The 20,305-nt window shown below is 43.5% G+C and overlaps 1 protein-coding gene across 6 annotated transcripts; it reads right to left on the bottom strand.

Annotated features, from left to right (window-relative positions):
* Positions 1 to 39: 39 nt before the first annotated feature.
* POMT1 (protein O-mannosyltransferase 1) lies at positions 40 to 20,120 on the bottom strand. 6 transcript variants are annotated; one of them, XM_075015631.1, is made up of 20 exons: positions 19,986 to 20,120; positions 18,973 to 19,119; positions 18,379 to 18,485; positions 17,639 to 17,689; positions 16,768 to 16,914; positions 15,909 to 16,020; positions 14,981 to 15,046; positions 14,211 to 14,304; positions 13,278 to 13,433; positions 10,975 to 11,105; positions 7,679 to 7,774; positions 5,909 to 6,001; positions 4,789 to 4,885; positions 4,600 to 4,692; positions 3,986 to 4,106; positions 3,516 to 3,613; positions 2,743 to 2,856; positions 2,052 to 2,178; positions 1,378 to 1,555; positions 40 to 1,029 (listed from the first exon to the last, which is right to left on the bottom strand). In XM_075015631.1, the coding sequence occupies exons 2-20, from the start codon at positions 19,092 to 19,094 to the stop codon at positions 855 to 857; spliced, it is 2,178 nt and encodes a 725-aa protein (XP_074871732.1). In that variant the 5' UTR covers positions 19,095 to 19,119; positions 19,986 to 20,120; the 3' UTR covers positions 40 to 854. The 6 variants fall into 6 exon arrangements, 5 of the variants coding, with proteins under 5 accessions (XP_074871732.1, XP_074871731.1, XP_074871735.1 ...); XM_075015630.1 differs by lacking the exon at positions 19,986 to 20,120 and having other exon boundaries at positions 18,973 to 19,863; XR_012648373.1 differs by lacking the exon at positions 19,986 to 20,120 and having other exon boundaries at positions 893 to 1,029; positions 2,743 to 2,795; positions 18,973 to 19,863.
* Between the last annotated feature and the right edge of the window lie 185 nt (positions 20,121 to 20,305).

Here is a 20,305-nt window from a genome sequence, read left to right as displayed (position 1 = left end):
TTGTGGCACCCTAAAATGAGCAGAAGAAAGGCTACAAACTTAACATGAAATCCATGTCTTTAATTTACCATAAGGATGCTTTCTCACTAATTACAACAGTGACATTTCAAAATGTTTGCTACCTACCATCTACTTGGTAAACGAAGGCTTCAGGTTAAGACCAGAGGGAAGAATTGGTGGTGGTTCTGCTTTGATTAATAAACCAACAAACAAACAGAAGCCACATGGATATAACCATTTTATAGAAAAGTAGTTTCAGCGCCTGCAACACAGGCATACTATAAGGCACAGTCTCACTATTCATCCCAACACCGAAGTGCTTTATAGAACAGCAAGGGGAGTGAGCTGCAGCAAACAAGTCCTCCACATGTAGTGTGTTGAAGCTCAGCTGCATGGCCCTGTGCACTAGTGAGGCTCTGCTCTGCTGAGGTTAGGTTATTTAAAGTTTCATTGAAGCATCACTAGGCTCCCCACTGAATGCATCTAGTCTAGTGAGTCTCTTCCCTCTAAAGGCAGAAGCACTGCACAACAGAGGCTGATAGAAGAGGAGAAAGCTCTATGGTAAAAACTTTGTCTACAACAGGTGACTAGACTGGTCTTCAGTAGATATCAAGTGTAGTTTGAGACAATGCAGCTAATCTACAATACTGTGTGATGTAGATCTGCAATGAGATTAATTAGTGCTATAGAGCAGAACAGAAACTGAACCTTGCTCTGTGGAAATGCAATTCTTGCCAACATAAATCACAAGACTTTTTGCCCTGAACCTCTATTGAGAAGTGAGACCAGAGTTACACGTAAACATGATCAGTTCTACCTTGACAAGCTCCCCTTCCAGTGCGTGGTGGGCTCCCCTACTGTTTGCGGATCAGGATGTCCCAGCTATCCTTCCAGCGCAGGGCCCTGAGTTCAGCTGCTGAGAGGGCAGGTTCCCCATATGTCAGTGGGCTGAATGTGTGATAGACCAGGTAAATGGAAGAAAACCAGGCTACCACCAAGGCACTGAATATGTTCTTTGGGAGTTGAGATCTGTGGGAGAAAGAAATGAAATTAATGCAAACCTATATATCCACTTACTCGAATAGCAAGAGGCTAGTGTGGCAATTTGGAACTTTGCAGTATGCTATTTGTTAGAAAGGGAGACACCAGGAAACACCTTCTGTCTTCTCTCCTCCAACAAAATAAAATTTTAAATAGGGCTGTAGTTTAACATGTAGCTTGTCTAGCTCGATGCAAGCGTGAACTGAGTAATTCTCTCCATACCTCTCTAGGAGGCCAGGCTGTGTTATTACAGATGGGACATAATGCAATGTGCCCAAGTCAGTGTTACAACTAAGAACCCCATAATTTCACCATCCTGCAGGGTGTCCTGGGTACCTGCAAAGGTGATCACTCAGATGCTGCAGGACCACAGGAATCAGAAGGATTTGGAAAGTGAGAGCAGGCAGGTAGTGGTACAGGAAAAGCGTCTTCTCCATCATGAAGAAGGGGAGGTAATTCACAGCCCAGCCACCCACACAGAGCCCACCAGCTGACACCCAGCGCCACCAGGCATCTACAAGACAGAAAGGGTAAAACGCTACTGAGCATTAACGAGGACTCCTGAAGTCTACTTCCAAACACCCTTGACACTAGTGAAGACAGGCGATTTTTCAAAAGTTCTTAATGTTGCACACAGGATGGGAGGGGCTGATTTCTTTAGCCACTTCGGCCAAAGTGTAAAACTTTAATAGTCATGCAAAGCAGACAGGACCTGTGTGTGTAAGGACACCACTAAAATACCCATGGGCAGTGTGGTCTGAGATTCCAAATCTGATCCTTTGAGCATGTGGAAAATGCAGAGATGCACTGTCATCCACTGAAGAGAGGATGGTGCCCCACAATAAACATTTCTAAAGCAGAGTGCACAATTCTTCAAGCTGACCAGGGGAGAGCTCTAGTTCTGTCCCATCAAGAGTGTCTGAACCCCCAACTAGAATGCTCACAGCTGCCGTGCAGCCTAGTGTCAAACTGCTCTGTACAAGGCTATTTCTGTGACTAAAGCATCAGACCTTCCGGGATGTCACGAATCTTCCTTCGTCGTCGAAGCAAATACCACAGAAACAGACATATATATCCAAAAGTTGCAACATTAGCTGAAGCCCAGATGAGAACGTTTCCAATGAGGTGGATCTGAGCCTGCAGGATAAGAGGTGGACAATAGCAGTTATTTTTACTACAAAACCATCTGGCTACTCATCTGATCTGTCTTGAAACAATTCATCAGATAGACAGTGGGGTTGCTATATTATTGCACAATTTTTTAAATATGGCACATGAAAGAAACTATCAGTGATAGACTGATATTCTACTCTGCAATTTTGCTTTAAAGGTTGGCAGAAGAGAGCGGTTTACAAAAAAAAACTATTGACTGCACGCAGAACTCTCCAGATTACTTTTCTACTGTTGAGCAGTAGGTTGTACTCACTGTCTAATCTGGCAGTGTAAAAGAACATTTCAAAAGGATGGAGAAATGAAAACATCTATTAAATTAAAATGGGAAGTGTTTGTTTTACTGGGGAAGAAATGACTCGCTTTGACACTCACAATGGTTCCTACAGGCCATTACTCATCTGAGACATCTGAGCAGAGACACTAAGAGAATAGAGCCTGGTCGCTTTCAAATGTTTTCATCCCATCAGATCTTCCCTTTTAGGCTCCACATAATCCACGTGTGCAAAACCACATGACATACATACTTACACCAGAGCTAGGATGAAGCCAGTAAGCAATGTTTGTGTCCATGGTGATCCAGTCTAGGGGAGAAGAGCTATACTTATGTTCTGTCTCTTCATTTTTCAATGTTAGTATCTTCCACTAGAACAACGAAATCAGAGGACTTTCAAATTTGGAACTACAAATCAGGACATCTGACAGGGATGGGTAGTCCAAAACCTACAGATGGGCAGGCGGCAAGTTTTGGAATCAGAGAGGGTTCTCATTACTGTATCTGATTATAATTTTAAATGAATACTGACTTCTTACTGAATTTTTGAAGGTTAGCAATACATCAAGCACAAAAATAACACCCATTAAAAATCCACATTGAGGCTGAGTCTTGGTATACCCAATTACCTTTATTATCAAACAGCTGAGTTATACAACTGGAGATACTTCATGCACGTACCATACATCACATGGTGGATAAACTAAAAAGGCATACTTTGCAACATACTTTTGTATGGACCTTAAAACCATTCCCTATCTGTCATGGCAAGAGACATCCTCCCTCCAGAAAAAGCCCATACAAAACACTGCAGTGGTCCCTTCAGCTGTTCCAACATATAGTCCTGTTCGCATTTTTCTTTTTTGATTGGAAGGTGAGAACTCTCCCCGTAAGGACTGAAAAAATGACTTATCAGTTAGGAGCAGGCTTCATAGAAAAGCTGCCTAGCATCCTCCCTGCAGTGTGGTGATAACTTTGTAGGAAAGAATCACATCCCACCCCACCTTTCATGTTCTCTTAGTCTACTCACCTGCAGTTCTGTGAATCTGGCTATGAAACTGAGGTTTTTGCTGATGTCAGTCTGCGTGGGTGAGTGCAGCTCCACTTCCCTCTCCTTCTGCTCCTGGCCTGGAAGTGCATCACTTAGTTCAGAAACAGCCAATATTCCATAATCCTGCCCCCACCTTGGCTCTGAGGGGCCCTTCTGCAATGAAATTGGTGTGATTCCAAAGTGCAAGGAAGGAAGGACAGAGCTTGCTCAAAGGGTATTTGGCTCTAGTGTTCATAGAAAAAGTCTCAGTCACTTAGAGATATAAAAATCATCTCCAGGTCCAGCCCAAGTAATTCAATCCTCCAGGCTGTAGGAGTGATGGCAGGGATATCCTAATGCTGTTAATTCAGCCTGCAGGACAGGATATGCTCTATGGCCCTCATATATACAGGCCCTTCCCCCTGAAGAGGAGACCCACATTAGAAATACAGAACTCTACTGAGACTTACTTTTCCCATATCTGTGCTCCTCCACATTCCACAGCATGCTCTGGTGATACCCTTTGGACAACTTCTCTCCAATGACCTCCAGTTGCCTGTAGCCCCACTCAGGGAGAGATGCGCCACTGAGCTGAAAAATAAAATTGAAGGCTTAAAAAAAAAAGTACAACCCTGCCAAGCTGTTCCTGAATTTCAAACCTGATGCTGGAGCTCAGTGGACCTGAACTTAACTGGACTGGACGGTGAATAGTTTGGTAAATGAGTTTAGATCATGTTTACTCTCTCAGACACCTGCCTTAAATGCTACCTGTAAAGAGGAATTCTTAAGCAAGTCTATGGATCACCAGCTGTTGCTGATGCAACCTTCACTTCTGACCCACAGGCTGATCCTCAAATGAGCTGAGCACTTGCAACATCCCTTGGAATTATGCAGCAGATCAAGCCATTACAGTGTTTCATGGCCATCAGAAACTATCCTTTAACTGATTCGTGTCAAACCATGCTGGTAAAAGTACAGGGCTTTTTCAATTTAAGGAGGGTCAGTTCTGGACGCAGAGACTGCATGGGACCTTGGGAAGACCACTCAGGAAGAAGAGAAGACTGATATATGTAAAGCCACTTACCTTCAGCACTGCTGAGGTATTCACATGGACAAACCTTACTTCAGATAGGATGGTCTTCCACACATCTGTGTCTGATTCCCGATTTACAATTTCCTGCAAGGGAGGGATGTTGTTTAATCTTCACCTTCTTCGTAGAAGTTTCCCAAGAAGAGAAAAGCTTCCTCGCCTGGCACACAGCTTTTCACTCACCACTCTCCAGAGGTTCTGTGCTGGCATGGAGATGTTATAATCAATGTAACAGGAAATTTCCTGGGAATGTGGGCTCAGAGGTGCAGCAACATCATGCCTGCAAGATCCACACAGTAAGTGCCCTGGGCTAAATTCTCTGTTCATTTCATAGGGTTATTTAACAAGCAAACCCCATGGTACACAAAATTCAGCAAGCAAAAAGCCAAACCATCTAATGGAACAAATCAAGTGGCACGTTTTGGGTGGTGGAGGGGGTGTCAAAATGAAAGAAGGCTTCTTGATAAAACAGGTAATTAAACAAGCACTGGAAGAAGCTCATCTTGCCAGCTACTGACCTTGCTAAAGCACAAATACCTCACATGGGGCAAACAGAAGGGTTGTTGGCATAGTAACAGTATTCAGTAGGGTTTCTGAGAACAAACCAGCTGGCACACCTATGATCCCCTTGGGTTTGGAACGAGCACAGGAGAGAACAGAGGGTACAAATGCCCACCCCCTAATCTAGGACACTGAAGTCCACGTGTAATCTTGTCTACTACCTACGAAACATTTTGCCTTACAAAACTGTGGCAAACACAGCAGCCAGGTCCACAGTGCAGTTTTCAAAAATGCCTACATGACTTGGAAGCATCAAGTCAGTTGAAAAGCTACATGCCAGGAAATTCAATGGGTCATGCTGCTAAGTCAATTAGATGCTTCTGAAATTCCCTGCCTTACTAAAATGGAGTGGGTGGTGCTGATGTAAAAACTAAAGAGACCTGCCTGTTGGGGGGCGGGGGTGGGAGTGGTGTCAGACAAGCAGGCATGTAGAAATGTGCAACACTGTCACAATGTATATTGGAATGGATGGGATCTTAGAGGTATCTTACTCTTCTCCATACACAACAAACGATTTGACATTTGCCTTTTGCAGTTGTTCTGGTAGTAGAAGAGCAACTTGCAATATTAACCAGAAAGCGTTCAATGACAGACCAGTAGTATCTAGGCCCTAGCTAAAATAGCCCTGGCTCTTGTGAGAGGCTAAAAGAGCCTTAGGACAAACAACAGCATCCCCTCTCCCAGTGTACCCCAATCCCATTTAGAGAAGCAACAAAGCCTAGAGACTAAGAGAAGCACATACGTGTTGAGGTAGCGAGTTGTGATGCCATGGACCAGCTGCACAATATGCCCGTGTCTGATGGGACGAGGTGGGTTACTCACCACCAGCTGGTGCCTGTAGAAGTGACAAACCAAAAGAAAGGTTCCATTCCCCATTACAGCAGGTGCCAACTAATCCTGGAAAAGACCAGGAGAATAGGAAGGAGAAGAAAAGTTTGGACAGTCAGATGAGAAATCTGAGCTCCTTATGGGTTATAGATGGACACAGAGAAAGTTAGTAGATACAAAGCAGAGAGAGGGGCAGGCTGATTCAGGGAACTGATAATGGGAAACAGACCATTTAGTTTCTTGATGGCTCATCTGAATCCAGATCAGCCGCTGGTGACCACATATCATTTCCATCCAACAGCTGACTGATGGCTGACAAGAAATGAGTCAGTGGCTTCAGTCAGGTCTGATACATATTCTTATCACAATTAACACCTTTGCTGGTAGTCTCCAAAGAACAATTAAAGCCCACGTGGGTCACAGAGACAGAACTCCCCTCTCACTCTAAACAGTTTGCATCTTGGAAGAGAGGCTCCACTGACGCTTCCTCAGCCTTCTCTGTCCTTAGCTGCTCTGTGGATAAGAGAAAACTTCACTTCCCAGTGCTGTCAATCTCCCAGTGCATTAATTTAAAACATTTTAAGACTGAAGAAAAATGACAGCAGTCTTCTATACAGGTCTACACTTGAGCATCATCCCAGCATTAGGATATTGGCAAACACTCCTAGTTTGGATACAGTTTACATCAGCAAAACACCCTTTTGTTGGTACAGCTTATATCAGTTTCCTTCACAAAATAAGCCATGCCAGCAAAAGAATTTTTTGCCAGTCTACCTGTCTACAGTAGGGCTTTGGCTGGTATGATCCCAAACTGACAAAACAGAAGAGCAGACTAGGCTCCTGCCTCTCAGGATACACACAGGATTGTCTCTCATTCCTAACTTCGAATACAAAGAGACACTTTCCCTCAAAGTGAATTCTAGTATTTCCTGAGATCTCCTCATGTACAGACAGTGACAGCACTGAGGCCTGCACACAGGTTTAGAAGCAGTGCTTCACTTTTTTTCCACATGCTAAATGGAACTGGAAGAGTTGCCTATCAGTATTTTATCTTTTTATAGTTCCCTTTGTACCCACCGCGTCCTGCACCTGTGGCAAGAGTGGCTCTTCTCTGCGAGCCCCTCAGGGCGATGAGGCTAGCCAGCATCTCCCTACAGCTGAATGCCCCCTCCTGTGTCTGCAAAAGATTTAACTCTAGCCCGGTTCTAATCACTATCTGATTGTAAGAGATGCTTTCATGGAATTAATTTTATGGTGACTTTTCTATTTCTCTCTTATTCTTGATGTATACAATTTCTTTGCCTTTGTGTAATACTTTCCATCCCAAAATCTCAAAGCATTTGCAAATATTCATCAAAACTTTCCAGCACGCTGAAGACCCAACAACACTATCACCCCATTTGACAGATGGGGGGAACTGACAGTGTGGTGAAGTGACTTGCCACAGGATATACAGTGAGTCACTACAGAGTGGGGAATACAATTTATGATTGGGAGTACTGAGTCCAAAACCCATGCTCAATTCACTAAAACACAGTTACTTCTCTAAGCCTGTAAAAACCAACATTCCCAGCTGGTGTCTAGTTCCTGTACTAATCAGGCCTAGCCCTGCTTAGCTTTTGGGAACAGGTATCAGCACAGCTCACGATGGTATGGCATTTAAGCATGTCTCCTGCATACTCACATCCCAGGATCCTTAACGATCCACCAGTTATTGACATCCTTGAAGGGGTAACAAGTCACCTGCTGCTGGTGGGAGCTGCCTCGGCCATTCTCATACCTATATGGGTAGGTAAGAGGACAAAACTCTGAGCTAATGGTACATCTCTATCCCACACAGTCACAGGGAACAGAGAGCACCCTCAGATTAAACTAGCAAGTCTCATTCAATGACCTGAATCAGCACCATACCACTATCTTGGTTCTTTCAAGGACAAAAGAGACAATGTAGAGAGTAAATGACATGGCAAAAAACACGAGTCACAGCACATCAGATGTAGGTAATACACATGTTGAGCCCAAGGATTCTGAAGAGTACAGCGTACCAAACACTCAACATGTTTTCTTGTTTTCCATTCTAAGGCATTCCTGATAAGCCAGTACTGAGACCCTCTTTTCCATGCAGTGAACAGGGCTGTAACATCCATGAAGCGATGGATGGAGTGGACTGGGGCTATTAATGGTTTTGACCAGTGCTGAATTGAGTGAAAAAATTAAAGCATGGGACTTGAATAGGTTAAAGACCTGAGAGCTTCTCCTCTCCAGCCCTCCAGGCTAATGGAATGCCCCAGAGGTTTACTCTACACAGTCTGAAATGCCAGAAGCCATGAGCTTCCATTGATTCCCTTGCAATCCCTGCCCAACAATGCAGGAAATCAGTGGAAGTACTTTTTCTTAATTTTCTTTACATATACCCCATAATGCACCTTGAACCAGTCCTCTCCCTCCTTGGTGCTTCCATCCTTCAAATTCTTGTAAATGGTTCTCTCATCCCCACAGTCGTTATTTAGGGCAGGTCTACACTACAGAATTTGCTTTGGCACCATGGCTGATGGAGACAATCTAAGACTAAGCCAAGGGGAGACAGTTTTCCTGTGATCTTCATAATTCCACCTCCAGGAGAGGTGGTAACTATGTCAGTGCGAGAAGCTCTCCCAGCAACATACATTACCCAAGTGAGTGCATTTTTCACACCATACTCAAGCAAGCATGCAGTGTAGACCTTCCCAAAGTCAAGCTACTCATTTTGCTCTGATCTTAAAATTTCTTCAAGTGTCTCAGCACCAACTTGGCATTGTAATGCTTAGTACCTTCCACAGCATTCTAGCTACCATGCTAATGGAAGTGCCCAAAAAAGGACTTATCTCCTTACTCTGGGAAAAAGTAGTATTCTCCACACAGGTATCCAAAACATCACCTTGGTATGCTGGCTGCTGCAACTGATGGGAAACTCATTCATTGAGCTCTCTCTCCACTACCAAACCAGCTTCTGGAACTTACAGCCTTTCATGTACATAACCCTCTGTCCCCTCCTCCAAGCAGCATAAGCATGAATATTTGCATTTCAGATTATTTCCCCATCCTTAATGTTACCTTCCATTTTGCAAAGTCAACGTTATTTTGCCTTCTCAAACTGTTTTACTTCATCTGGCATTTGCAACATGCTTCAGTTGATATGCAGGAAAGTAAACTTTTCTTCAGCTGTGAAGGAACACTGATCTCAGTTGCATCTCACTGGATGCAACTGATATCTCAATGCAGTGACGATTTCCTGATCCATTAACCGATTTCCAGGCCATATAACAGTATTGATATCCAAATCAACTGACATTTCTCAGGATTAGAAATAAAAAAAATCATAGGTGTTTGTGACCACAAGGATCATCTAGTCCAGTCGTTCTCAACTGGGGTACATGTACCTCTGGGGGGTACGCAGTGGTCTTCCAGGGATACGTCAACTTACCTACTTTTGCCTACTTTTACCACAGGCTATATAAAATGCATTGGTGAAGTCTGTACAAACCAAAATTTCATACAATGACTTATTTATACTGCTCTATATAAGATACGCTGACATATAAATACAATATACAATTGATTTGTAATTATACAGTAAAAATGAGAAAGCAAGCAATTTTTCATATATTGTGTGCAGTGACAATTTTGTATTGTTATGCCGAATTGATTCTGGAAGGAAGTAGTTTTTAAGTGAATAAAACAAGAAAAATAAGACTCCTGAAAGGCGTACAGTACTCTGGAAAGGTTATCCACTTGCCAAAATGCAGGATTTGTTGTATTTAAGCCATTCAAGACAGATGGCTCTCCAGCTCTCTTCTGAAAACCTCTAGTGAAGGAGTTTCTCCAACCTCCCTAAAGAGTCTGTTCCGATGTCCTACTGTTCTCACAGAGGAAGCTTTTAATCTAAATTTTAATTTAATGACATCAGATAACACTGAATACACTACTGAAATCTACAGCTACTTCAAAGTCCCTTTACTCTTCAAAATTAGCCTGGGCATTTTGAAGTACCCACAGGTTAGCTGCAGCTACATGCAAGCTGGCACTTCGACATTTGCTGCTTCCAAGTTGCCGGAGGGAAGAATTAGCTTAATGAAGTGCTGCATATGCACCGCAGCACTTCATTTGTAATCTCCCGACACCCTCCTTACCATGCTCCCTTCGAAGCTGGGAGCAAGTGTAGACACAGCCGTATTGTTCTAGGGACTGAAGTGGGACTAAATCTAAAATAATTACTAAAATTTTTTCCTTCTCCACACAAATTTTATTTCTCCCTGCAAGTCTCTTGTGCCTTCCCTCTTCTCTATGATACTCAAATTATTTACTAGCTGTTTGACAGCCTGATTACAAAACTCTTTTGAGAAAATAATTCACACACTATCCTAACATGCCTGATCATCATCATCATGTCCCCATTATGCCTCTGGCATTTAGGACAGAGATGACCGTTTCTGACAAGTCTTTAAATGCCCCAGCTGTGCCCCACATTTTATAGCTCAGCTTCCACAGCTCTTTAGCATGTTGTTTTTGGGCAGCCTCATCTTCCCTTGCCTTCAGATGTCCATCTCATTGCTACTCTGGTGATGGTGTCTGGCACGTATTTATGTTTTTCAGGCATTTCTTTACCTTGGGTTCCATCAATACCTTTATAAACCATGTCTGCTTGCTGAGATTGAGAAATGGACCACACCAGACCTGAATAGCATTAGCATGACTATGAACTGCCCCATGGATGTCACACCCCCAAAACTTTAATGGGATTGTTAATAGGGTCCAAAGCCCTTTGAGGAGTAGTAACAAGATTTTGGAGGACATGTAGTAAATAGCATAAACTGAAAGCGACAGAAAGAGAGAGATGATGCTCCACACATACCAACTGTGAAATATGAACTGCCAGCTGAAGAACAATAGCACAATTAGACCCTCTTACACTAGAGTTACAGAACAGAACAAATTCCTCACCTGATGGGATACATGTTCTTGTGAGAATGGAGCCAGCATGGCATGGGCTTGCCTAAGACATTCCGCAGTGTAATCTGGGAGCCATAGGCTACCTCAAGGGGCTGGCCCTGTGTGATTCGAGCTAGCCCACCCTAAAAAGCATAATAAGAGAATAAACCGGAAGGAAAATATTCAGCAGTTGTTAAACTCTGAAGAGTCACATGAAGTTTTAACAGATAATCTAACATATTAGTATACAGGTTGCTGCCTCGTTGTGGCTATAAAATTCATAGCCTGCTACACTATGCTCAAAGATGATTTGTTCACGAGGAAGCCTGAAGGATTTTAAGGGTCTGAGGGAATATAGTCAAATCAATGCTGCACCAAAAATAAATTAAGGAACTATTCTATATGGGCTTTATTCTGTTCTAGATGTTATATTCTAGGCACCACAGTCTGAGGATTAACCAATGAGACTGACATCTGTCTCTACTGAATCTGTAGTAGAGCCCACTAATATACTGTGATGGGGCATTCCATACGCTTTATGAACATGACCTAACTGGAATATGCTTTATGCTAAATATTTCATATGAAGTATCACTGGAAAAGTTGTTATCTATTGAATATGGTTTTCCATTTGTATGCATGTATCATTTTTTGTAGTTCAAGGTAAGAATACTGAACTGTGTATCTGTAACTGCACGCTCACTGTTTTCAGTCATTACCACAAATTATACTTCAGGACTATAATGGCCCATTACAAAGAGACAATGGAGCCTACACTTCCTGCAGACTTTTAGGTCAGGGGAAACAGGGGCCTTGCAGAGACATGTGGCCATGTCACCTGATGCTGGCATCCATCTTGGGAAGTTCAGGCTGAACACAAAGGAAATGTTAAACATGAATATAACCAGTTTCTTAGTGTATTAAACTTAGTTTTCATGTTCTGTTTTATTTTGCTTAGTAAACTATGTTTTTCCTGTATACTATCTCTTATGATCACTTAAATCCTACCTTTTTATACTTAATAAATTACTTTTGTTTATTAATAAACCCAGTGTAAACAGTTGTTACTGGGGGAAGAGGGTAAGGAAGATGTGCATCAATCTGGTTACATTGAGAAAGAGGATGAATGTCACAAACTGTACAGATCTCTGTACAGCAAAAGATGTTTTTATGAAGGGTTCAGCTGCCACAGGAGCTGGGTATCTGAGTGCTGGAGACAGTATTGCACTGTGATGTTTTCAGTTCAGGTCTGCAGTGCGTATGGCCTGGACCCTGAGTCTGTGTTGCAGCGGGCTAGCATGGCTGACTCAACAAGATGTAATATTGGGGGCCCAAGCTGCCACGGAAAATAGGCTCGATGGGTCTCAGCACATCAAGTAAAAGCAACCAAGGGGATCCTGACTCCTGACGCACCTTAAATACATTTTTATAATTTTTGCTTTTTTTGAAGAGGACTTTGTTACTTCACTCTATAAATTTCCCCACCCACAGTGGGCCTGGTCCTGTCCCGAGTGGGCTGAAAGGAGGGTTGAGTCATGCTCCAGGGGAGCATGAGCCACAGCAGTAAGCTGGGTTCTGCCTGAGGGGTGGGGGAAATGGGTGTTAATGCAAGCTTGCCCCACACATGCAGCAACTCTTGTACCTGGGGGGTGGGACTAGCTCTCTGCTCTGGGCACTGCAAACAGCTGCATGGAGTTACAGTTCCACTCATGTTTGATCCATCCATCATGACAACAGGGGCCAAATCTGAGTAAGCCAGGACCTGCCACTGGATGCTGAGTTTCAATTTATTTCATGTTGTTTCACATTTGCAAACAAAACTGGACCCTATCTTTCCATAGCCCACTGTGCTAGGAGCATGTCACTGACCTTCTAGTCCTGACTGAACAGTATCCCTCCAATCCTGCATCTGGTTATTTTCAAAAAACCCTGGTAATCTTGTAGTATCGTTTACCTGAGAGAACAATTCAACTGACTTCAGTAGTGTTGCACTGGCATAACTAACAAGAAAGTTTAGCTCTAATAGTGCTCTTATGTCGAAGAGCAGGCATATTTTGTGTGGGACAGCAAATAGTGCTTTTAGTACAAAGGAAATCCCCAGGAAAGGGACTCAGCCACAGCTTTTACTTTTGTTTAGAACTTGGCACTTCCTTACTATCTCAGCTTAAAGCCATTTTACAGCACAACAGCAGCAAGGTGGGACAAAGCAGCATGTACTTCATTGAGTAATTTAGTATATTTCCACAACAAGAGGGCAGAGGATCATGCATGATCCTTTTCCAAGATCTCCTTTCCCTCACTCCCACCTTCCTTACCTCCAAACTGGCCTGGAAAGCACTGGTCATAATCTGGTCATGGGGTCCTGAGCGGTATAGCACAGTCAAGTGAATGTAGAAGAAAGACAGGTACATTGCTACTGGGATGACCACTAAGGCTAGTCCCCTCGCTAGCAAATGGCCCAACACAGAAACCTGGAAGAATACAAAGCACTCATTGTTACATACTTTCAGGTAACTTCCAGTTTTGTGCAGCTCTCCCCCACTGATAGGTAATAAGGCTAATACAGCTCAGGATCTCAAAGTACTTTACAAGTTTTATCTAAACAAGCTGCACAACTTTATATGAAATATGGAAGAGATATGCCTCTTTTACATATAGGAAAATTGAGGCACAGAGCAAAGAAGTGACTTGCGGAAGGTCATGCAGCAGAGCTGGGAAAATGTAAGCAGATCTGGTCAATGGCCTGCTCCCTCATGCTTGTCCCAGCTACTGATAATAAACTGGCGCCTGGTTATTTTTAAAAGGACACGGGAAAAAAGTCCCAGTTTGCCCATGGAATTATCACTGAGGATGCTTCAATCACTTCTGCAAGGCGACATCTGCGTGCACAGGAATCGCTGACATTGGACACATTTTGATCTGCAAACCCTGTAAAACTGCATTAAAGATGGGCAGCAGCAGAGGCAGGAACACTTCCAGTTCAGAAATACAATCTGAAAACAGAAAAGCTGCATATGTACACTTTAAAACTAGACCCTGCTTTTTTCCTACAACACAGCTGGGCCATAGCTCTGCTAGAAGAGGGTTCTGAATGATAACAGACTTAATTGCAACACAAACCTAGGACTTCTTCAAGTATTGAATTATTAGCTAATGGGTTTAGAAAGCTTTTAGCTTGAACTTCATTCTCTGGATGCATGCTGTGAATGTAATCACATGCTATTTATCCAGTACATTAGGCTTCTTACATGTGACAACGTCTGGTCTCCTATCAAGTGCCAGGAATGGACTCCAGCGATGGTCAACAGCAGCATGTAGGTGAAAAGCCCCATGTATTTTACCCTGGGAAGAGCGCATACAAAGATCAAACTGGATTAAACACACCCAGACCATAGACGGGATTTCATGCAAGGTGTAAACATTTAAACTCTCTCTTTAGCAAAGTGACAGAGACAGCCACATTTTACATAGTTTGATGTTTTATCTAACTCTTAACTCACACCACCCCTTCTGATTTGCCAACCTTGATAACAATTTTTGGACCTCTGTGTTTTATATATAGAGTCTGTTCTGGTAAGACTATGATCTGCAGAAATGGGTCTGTCCCACAAAAGCTCATCACCTAATCTACTATTTTGTTAAAGTGTGACATGACTGCTTTTCTCTTGAGCAAAGAACTCCCAGCCCAGTGATGCTCCACTTCTGCAGGCTGGCTCAATCGCATGCTTTGTGGCATGGTCTCTGAAGTGGCTCTTTGGCTTGCCAATGACAAAGGTAAAGAGACTGTTTAATAACAATGCACCATATCACAAGGTGGAGTATGTGAGAGTTCAGGGACCTTCCAAACACAAATTTGAGAGCAGAAGTTGAAATCCACCTCTCATATTTAGCAGGTCTATCTCTGAGGGAGCCTTGTACCGATACATGTGTTTTATTCTTTTCAGTACAACGCCATCAATGTGCCTAAAACAAACTGGGAGTTTCGTAAAACAACACAACAGGAGAAGTCAGTACTTACCCAACTGCACAGGAACAAGCAACTCCAGTCAGCAAAAGCCAAAACCACCAGCCTGCAGTAAAGGAGCTTAGATAAAAGGGCAAAGGGAGAAAAAAACCATTAATATACAGGAGAAAACATTTGTCTCTCTACTGCTCCATGTTCTCCCTAATAGCAGCTTACATCAGGCCTCCCAGGACAGTGATTGTTATCCTCAGACTAGGTATGGATGTTAAACACTTCTGCTGACCCTGAAAAGTCATTTTAAGCAGTGAGCACCTGCATGGCCCCCAATACCACAGTAAAGCAATAGGACTGGCTACATGAAAAGGCTATTATTTTAAACAGCACTGTGCAAGAATCAGAGAACACACAAAGCCGTGCAAAAAGAGATGAAGACTTCTAGGTTGGCTCTGCACTTGTGAGCAATAACAAATGTCTAAAGAAAAATATTTGTCACACTATTTCTACACATGGGGAAATTTTCCAGATCAGGAATTTGCAGACAGGAAGAAACAGACAAGGGTTTTTATTAGATTAAAGGAAATCAAAAGTACCCCACAATAGTGTGAATAGCATTTTAAAATTGCTTGGAAGATAAAATCCTTCCAATGTCATTACGAGTGGTTAAGTATCATTACTGCCCATTTTACCCAACTGAATTTAAGGTGCAGGGAAACGAAGTGACTTGTTCATGGCACAGCTATGATTAGATAAGGATTCTTACCTCCCAAGCCTGAATTTGGACCACTAGCACACACCCCAAATAAGGCTTGCAATACACTATAAACAAGGTTATTATAATAGGTGCCAGCTAGCCTTTGATGTATTTATTTAACTGGTAATTTAAAAAAAACACAAAGTGGCAAAAATGTTTTATATGTAAACGATGAATGATTCAATACAACTGGAAAATTAGCCAGTGCCCATGTATGAAAACCAGCTGTACCTGTGCTTTTGTAAGTTGTAGAACTTCAGATAGGACAAAACTGCAAGCAGAATAAAAAAGATAAGTACCGATTCCAGCAGCATCAGCCTGGACTGAGTGACCAGAGAGTTCTCTGTTAGAAAAAGGAAAAGATATAAAACCAAATTAGGCTCAACTTATTGCTACAAAAAATATTAAGCCGTATTCATGACAGCAAGAATACCTTCAACAATAAGGACTTTTAAAAACACGATCAACTGAGAATTAAAGAAACATTTCCAAAGAGAGCAAAACAAAGGTCTTTGCACAGTATTATACACCTGAAATGAGAAACAGAGCCATACTCTACTTTAGAAACTTTTCAAGCATGGGAAATGGCAGATGGGGTGAATGCAAGAAGAAAAGACTTGCTGAAATCTAAAGCTGAGGTATGGCCCTTCTGTACTGCACATCCATTCCCAGTAAGTCTGAGAAAGAGTCTGCAGAGGCTCCTCAAAGGCAAAGAAATAAAGCTGCCCATATGTCTGTGAATTTCACTGTATCAAACTTTGTTCTTTATTCAATAATAGAGAGAACTAGTAGTGTCTGCTTATGGCTGGAATCTCAGGCTGTGCTGCAAATCAGTAGTGAAATGCATGGGAACAGTTGTGTGTGGGAACGAATATCAGGATGTGCTGATCGGGACTGACACATTGTCAGAGCGATGTGGAGGAAAACACCACCACATAATGGTGCATAGGCTTGGACTGAGTGACCTGGCTCTTGGCAGTATTCTTACTGACCTCCACATACTCTAAAACTTCACCATGGAAGAATTCAAAGGGCAAAGCAGCTCATCCCTTCTCTGTATGAAGAGCAAAGATGAAGGCACAATCCTTACCAAAGAGAATAAGGAGAGCAGCTCCAAATGCAGCACAATGGGAGAAGTGCAGCTCTACCAAAATCTGGTACGCTAGAGGCACACACAGGGCACCAGTTAGTGCAGGTAGTAGTCGCAAGGACCAAACTGGCACATTCATACTGTACTCTGGAATAGAAAAGAGAATGAAGACAAGAGCATTAGAAGCCACTGCTCATTGCACAGAAGTTTGCAGGGAGATTTGGATTTGGTTTCATACAGCTCTTCTTAGACTCACTTATCTCCTCACATTGTTCATAAACAATGAGCTAAGACATCAGCACTGCAAGGACTGAAGTTCCACCCTAAAATCTCTTTTACTCACACTAATAATAAATAATAATAATAATAATCCTTTGTATTTATATAGTGCTTTCATCTGTACACTTCCAGTGGCCTCACAGAAGGGTCCACTTTTCCTCTTTTCAAAGATGGTTAAAGTGAAGGAGGATGTTCAGAAAAGCTGAGTAACCACAACAAAAAATGAAATTACTGGGAGCTGTGAATACTAGATCTCTGAAAATCAGGCAGACAAGATTAAGCACAAGGTATCACAGTAACTCATTTTGAGAGCTGGATGATGTCTTCATTCCCAGTCTTATTAACCCGTCCTCTAGAATATGCTACTTCCATAATTCTCTATTCAGTGCTCTGGGATCTTTAACATCTACAGAAACAGCCAAAGCAGTCACACAGAAGACTTAGATCTACCACCTTCTCTGAAGAAACATTACCAAGACCAAGTAAACAAAAAAGTCTTCTGCTTCCATTCGTGATGAAAAAACATCAATCAGCTCAAAAATGCAGCTCTGTTCTGTTGGAGGAATGAGCCACTGTTTAAATCAGCTCTTACCAGCCCCAATTCTGTTCCACAAGAAGTTCCCATCAAATCCTCCTAAGTAACCTGAAAAAAGAAAAGCAAATTGACGTGGCTGGACTGGGTGGCACATGGAAATGGGTGATAAGATCCAAGTTAATTTAAAAACCAAAACTCTCTGTAGGGAAATCAGAGTTAAATGCCTACCACCTCCCCACAAGTATCTCTTCAGCATTCTTATACTCAGACATCTTTTTAAAGAGAGGCTCATGTGACTTCTCTGTCCCACACCCGCTAGTTCCCTGTAGCAGTGCTCTGTTAAATGAAAAAGTAAGCTTAAGAAAATATTCAGGAGAGAAGGTGAAAATAAACCCCCCTCTAACAGGAAAGGGACAACTTCTCAGTTAAATTCCCCTCCCCGCATTTTATATTGTCCCTTTCCTCTGCCTGGACATCATACTTCTGGGACCAGAATATTTTCTTGTTGCTTACTGTTCCCAATACTCTATCTTCTTCAAGTCATTGTATAGCTTGATTCAGTCCTCTTGTTCATCTCTGAGTAAAATTGAATTGTTTGGGAAACCATCATCATAATGGGGAAATGGGTAGGGGTCATGGCAAATGGTGAATTCAACAACATCTCTGTAATGAATTCTGACCTATCCTTCACAAGGATACGTTTTCTGCTCTTAAATTGTATCTGCAACCTGTAGCTGTTTTCCCAAAGCAAAGGACAATATATGCTTCCTAAATTAAAGTTCAGTGAAATTGCCTACCTCCAAAAGCTAGCAGCATGTGGCCAAATGGTGGGCCACTGTCATCCACAAAAAAGATGCGCTTCATGTACAGAGACACAAACTGGCCATAGTAAACTTCATCAAAACTGAAACACCAGAGAAAGAAACATGTCAAACCTAACTAGAAACATTGCACAATGCTCTGATACCTCAGTGACGGGGGCATTAACTGACTCCTCCTTTGGCAATCGTAGCAGAGCGACTGAATGAAGCTTAGAGACGTAGCTCCCCTTTCAGTCATCTAAAAACCACGAGCAGTCCTGTGGCACACCACAGACTAACAGCTTTCATGGGCAAAGACCCACTTCGTCAGATGCACTCTATAAAGTGCCACAGAACTTCTCGTTGCTTTTGAGAATACAGAACAACACATCTAGCCCTCGGATACTTTTCAGTCCTCTAGGCATGCTGGTGAAGATGCTTGCACTGCCTTTGATTGGGCCATTGTATGTTCATACTAGGGATGTAAATATCCTGATTTATCAATCTTTTATAACCATTACATTCTCACTCTCAACCATAAAAAAAACAAAACTCATGTATTCTAAGTGGAAAGTGAAGCACTGTGCTTACACCACAGCCCGTGGGTAGGATAGTGCCCAAAGCCGGCTTACTAATCCCATTACAGTCAGCACCACCAGATTCAGATTGATCTCTGCAGTGATCACAACAGGCTGCTTCAGGAATCCCAACATCCCGCAGAATGGTTTATTCAAGCCTCTGAAAACCAAGTGGGAGAAGAAAACAGCTGCAGTTACCATTCAGATCAGAAATGAGTCCCTTACCTGAGGCCACTGGCCAAAAGAATACATAGGCGGTTTTCTGATGCCAGCAATACAGGACAACAACATTTCCAGTATTCTCTTTTCTACACTGCAAGTGCAATATTTTCTGTACGTAACCAGCAGAACCATAGTCCAAAAATGCTGCCCTCCTCTAGTGTCTACTTAAAAGTGGCAGACACCATCTCAGTCTGCTTCCACATGTATGCATCCATCCCTGCTACCATTATTTTAATGTTTCCCTATTAACTTGTTATCCCAGCAGAGACAACCCAACTCCACTCAGCTCAAGGAGAGACTTCAGGCTACTATCCCGTTTCAGGCATTGCGAAACCACATTTCACTTCCAAACTCTTTGCTGCTGACGGAGAAGCGCCAGCCTGACTCTGGGACCCCAGGCTGGGCTGGCAGTTATAAAAACGGCCTGGGGGGGTTAAGCGGAGATCTGCGTTGGGCAGAGACAGAACCGCACGCCTGTGACAGCTTTTTCCGAGCGCCAGACTACCCCCCTGCTGACGGGACTTTACCGCAATGGAAGAAACCAAAAAGCCACGTGCTCGTGCAAAACACCCATGAAACGAGGCCCAGGCCTGACCGGAGAGGGAAGGGGAGAGCCTCGCGCACCCCTTCAGTCTGGGGCAATAAGCTGGTCCCTAGACGCATCGTTAGTCCCCCAGGCCGCGCCCCCAAGCCTGCGCCTCGGAGAAGCGAGGCCCACTCAAACGCCGGGCAGCTGTTCCCCGGGACTGCCTCCCGAGGCTCGCTGTACCGTACCGCCCCGCCCCCCCGGGCAGGAGTCAGTACCACAGCGCGGCCCTCCACAGGCGCCTGAGGAGATTCGCCCGCGCGCTGCACTCTGCTCGGAACGGCTCCCCCGCGGCCGCCGCAGCACGGCAACAGACCCCCTTGCTCTGCGGGCCCAGCCCAAGCGGGGCGCGCGCGCGCGCGCAGAGGATGAGGACCAATCACGCGCCCCGCCCCGAGATCTCGCCGCCGCTGGGAAGCATTGAGGGAAGGGGCGTGAGCGCAGACAGGCAAGATCACGTGACCCGCATGCGCCCGTGCGTGACTCCGGACGTCAAGGCAGGCGCGCTGCGGCAATGCTGTTGCCATGGCAGCTGGCT

The sequence above is a fragment of the Carettochelys insculpta genome, chromosome 21, assembly GCF_033958435.1.
Source record: "Carettochelys insculpta isolate YL-2023 chromosome 21, ASM3395843v1, whole genome shotgun sequence".
NCBI lineage: Eukaryota > Metazoa > Chordata > Testudines > Carettochelyidae > Carettochelys > Carettochelys insculpta.
This window is presented reverse-complemented; position numbering and strand designations above follow the sequence as displayed.

Coding starts and splice junctions, on each gene's coding strand:
- POMT1 (XM_075015630.1), bottom strand. CDS start 19,160: ATGGTAACTGCAGCTGTTTTCTTCTCCCACTTGGTTTTCAGAGGCTTG. Junction 11,106..13,277: donor CTTTCCAGGCCAGTTTGGAG/GTAAGGAAGGTG, acceptor TATGCTTTTTAG/GGTGGGCTAGCTCGAATCAC. Junction 1,556..2,051: donor GATTCGTGACATCCCGGAAG/GTCTGATGCTTT, acceptor TCTGTCTTGTAG/ATGCCTGGTGGCGCTGGGTG.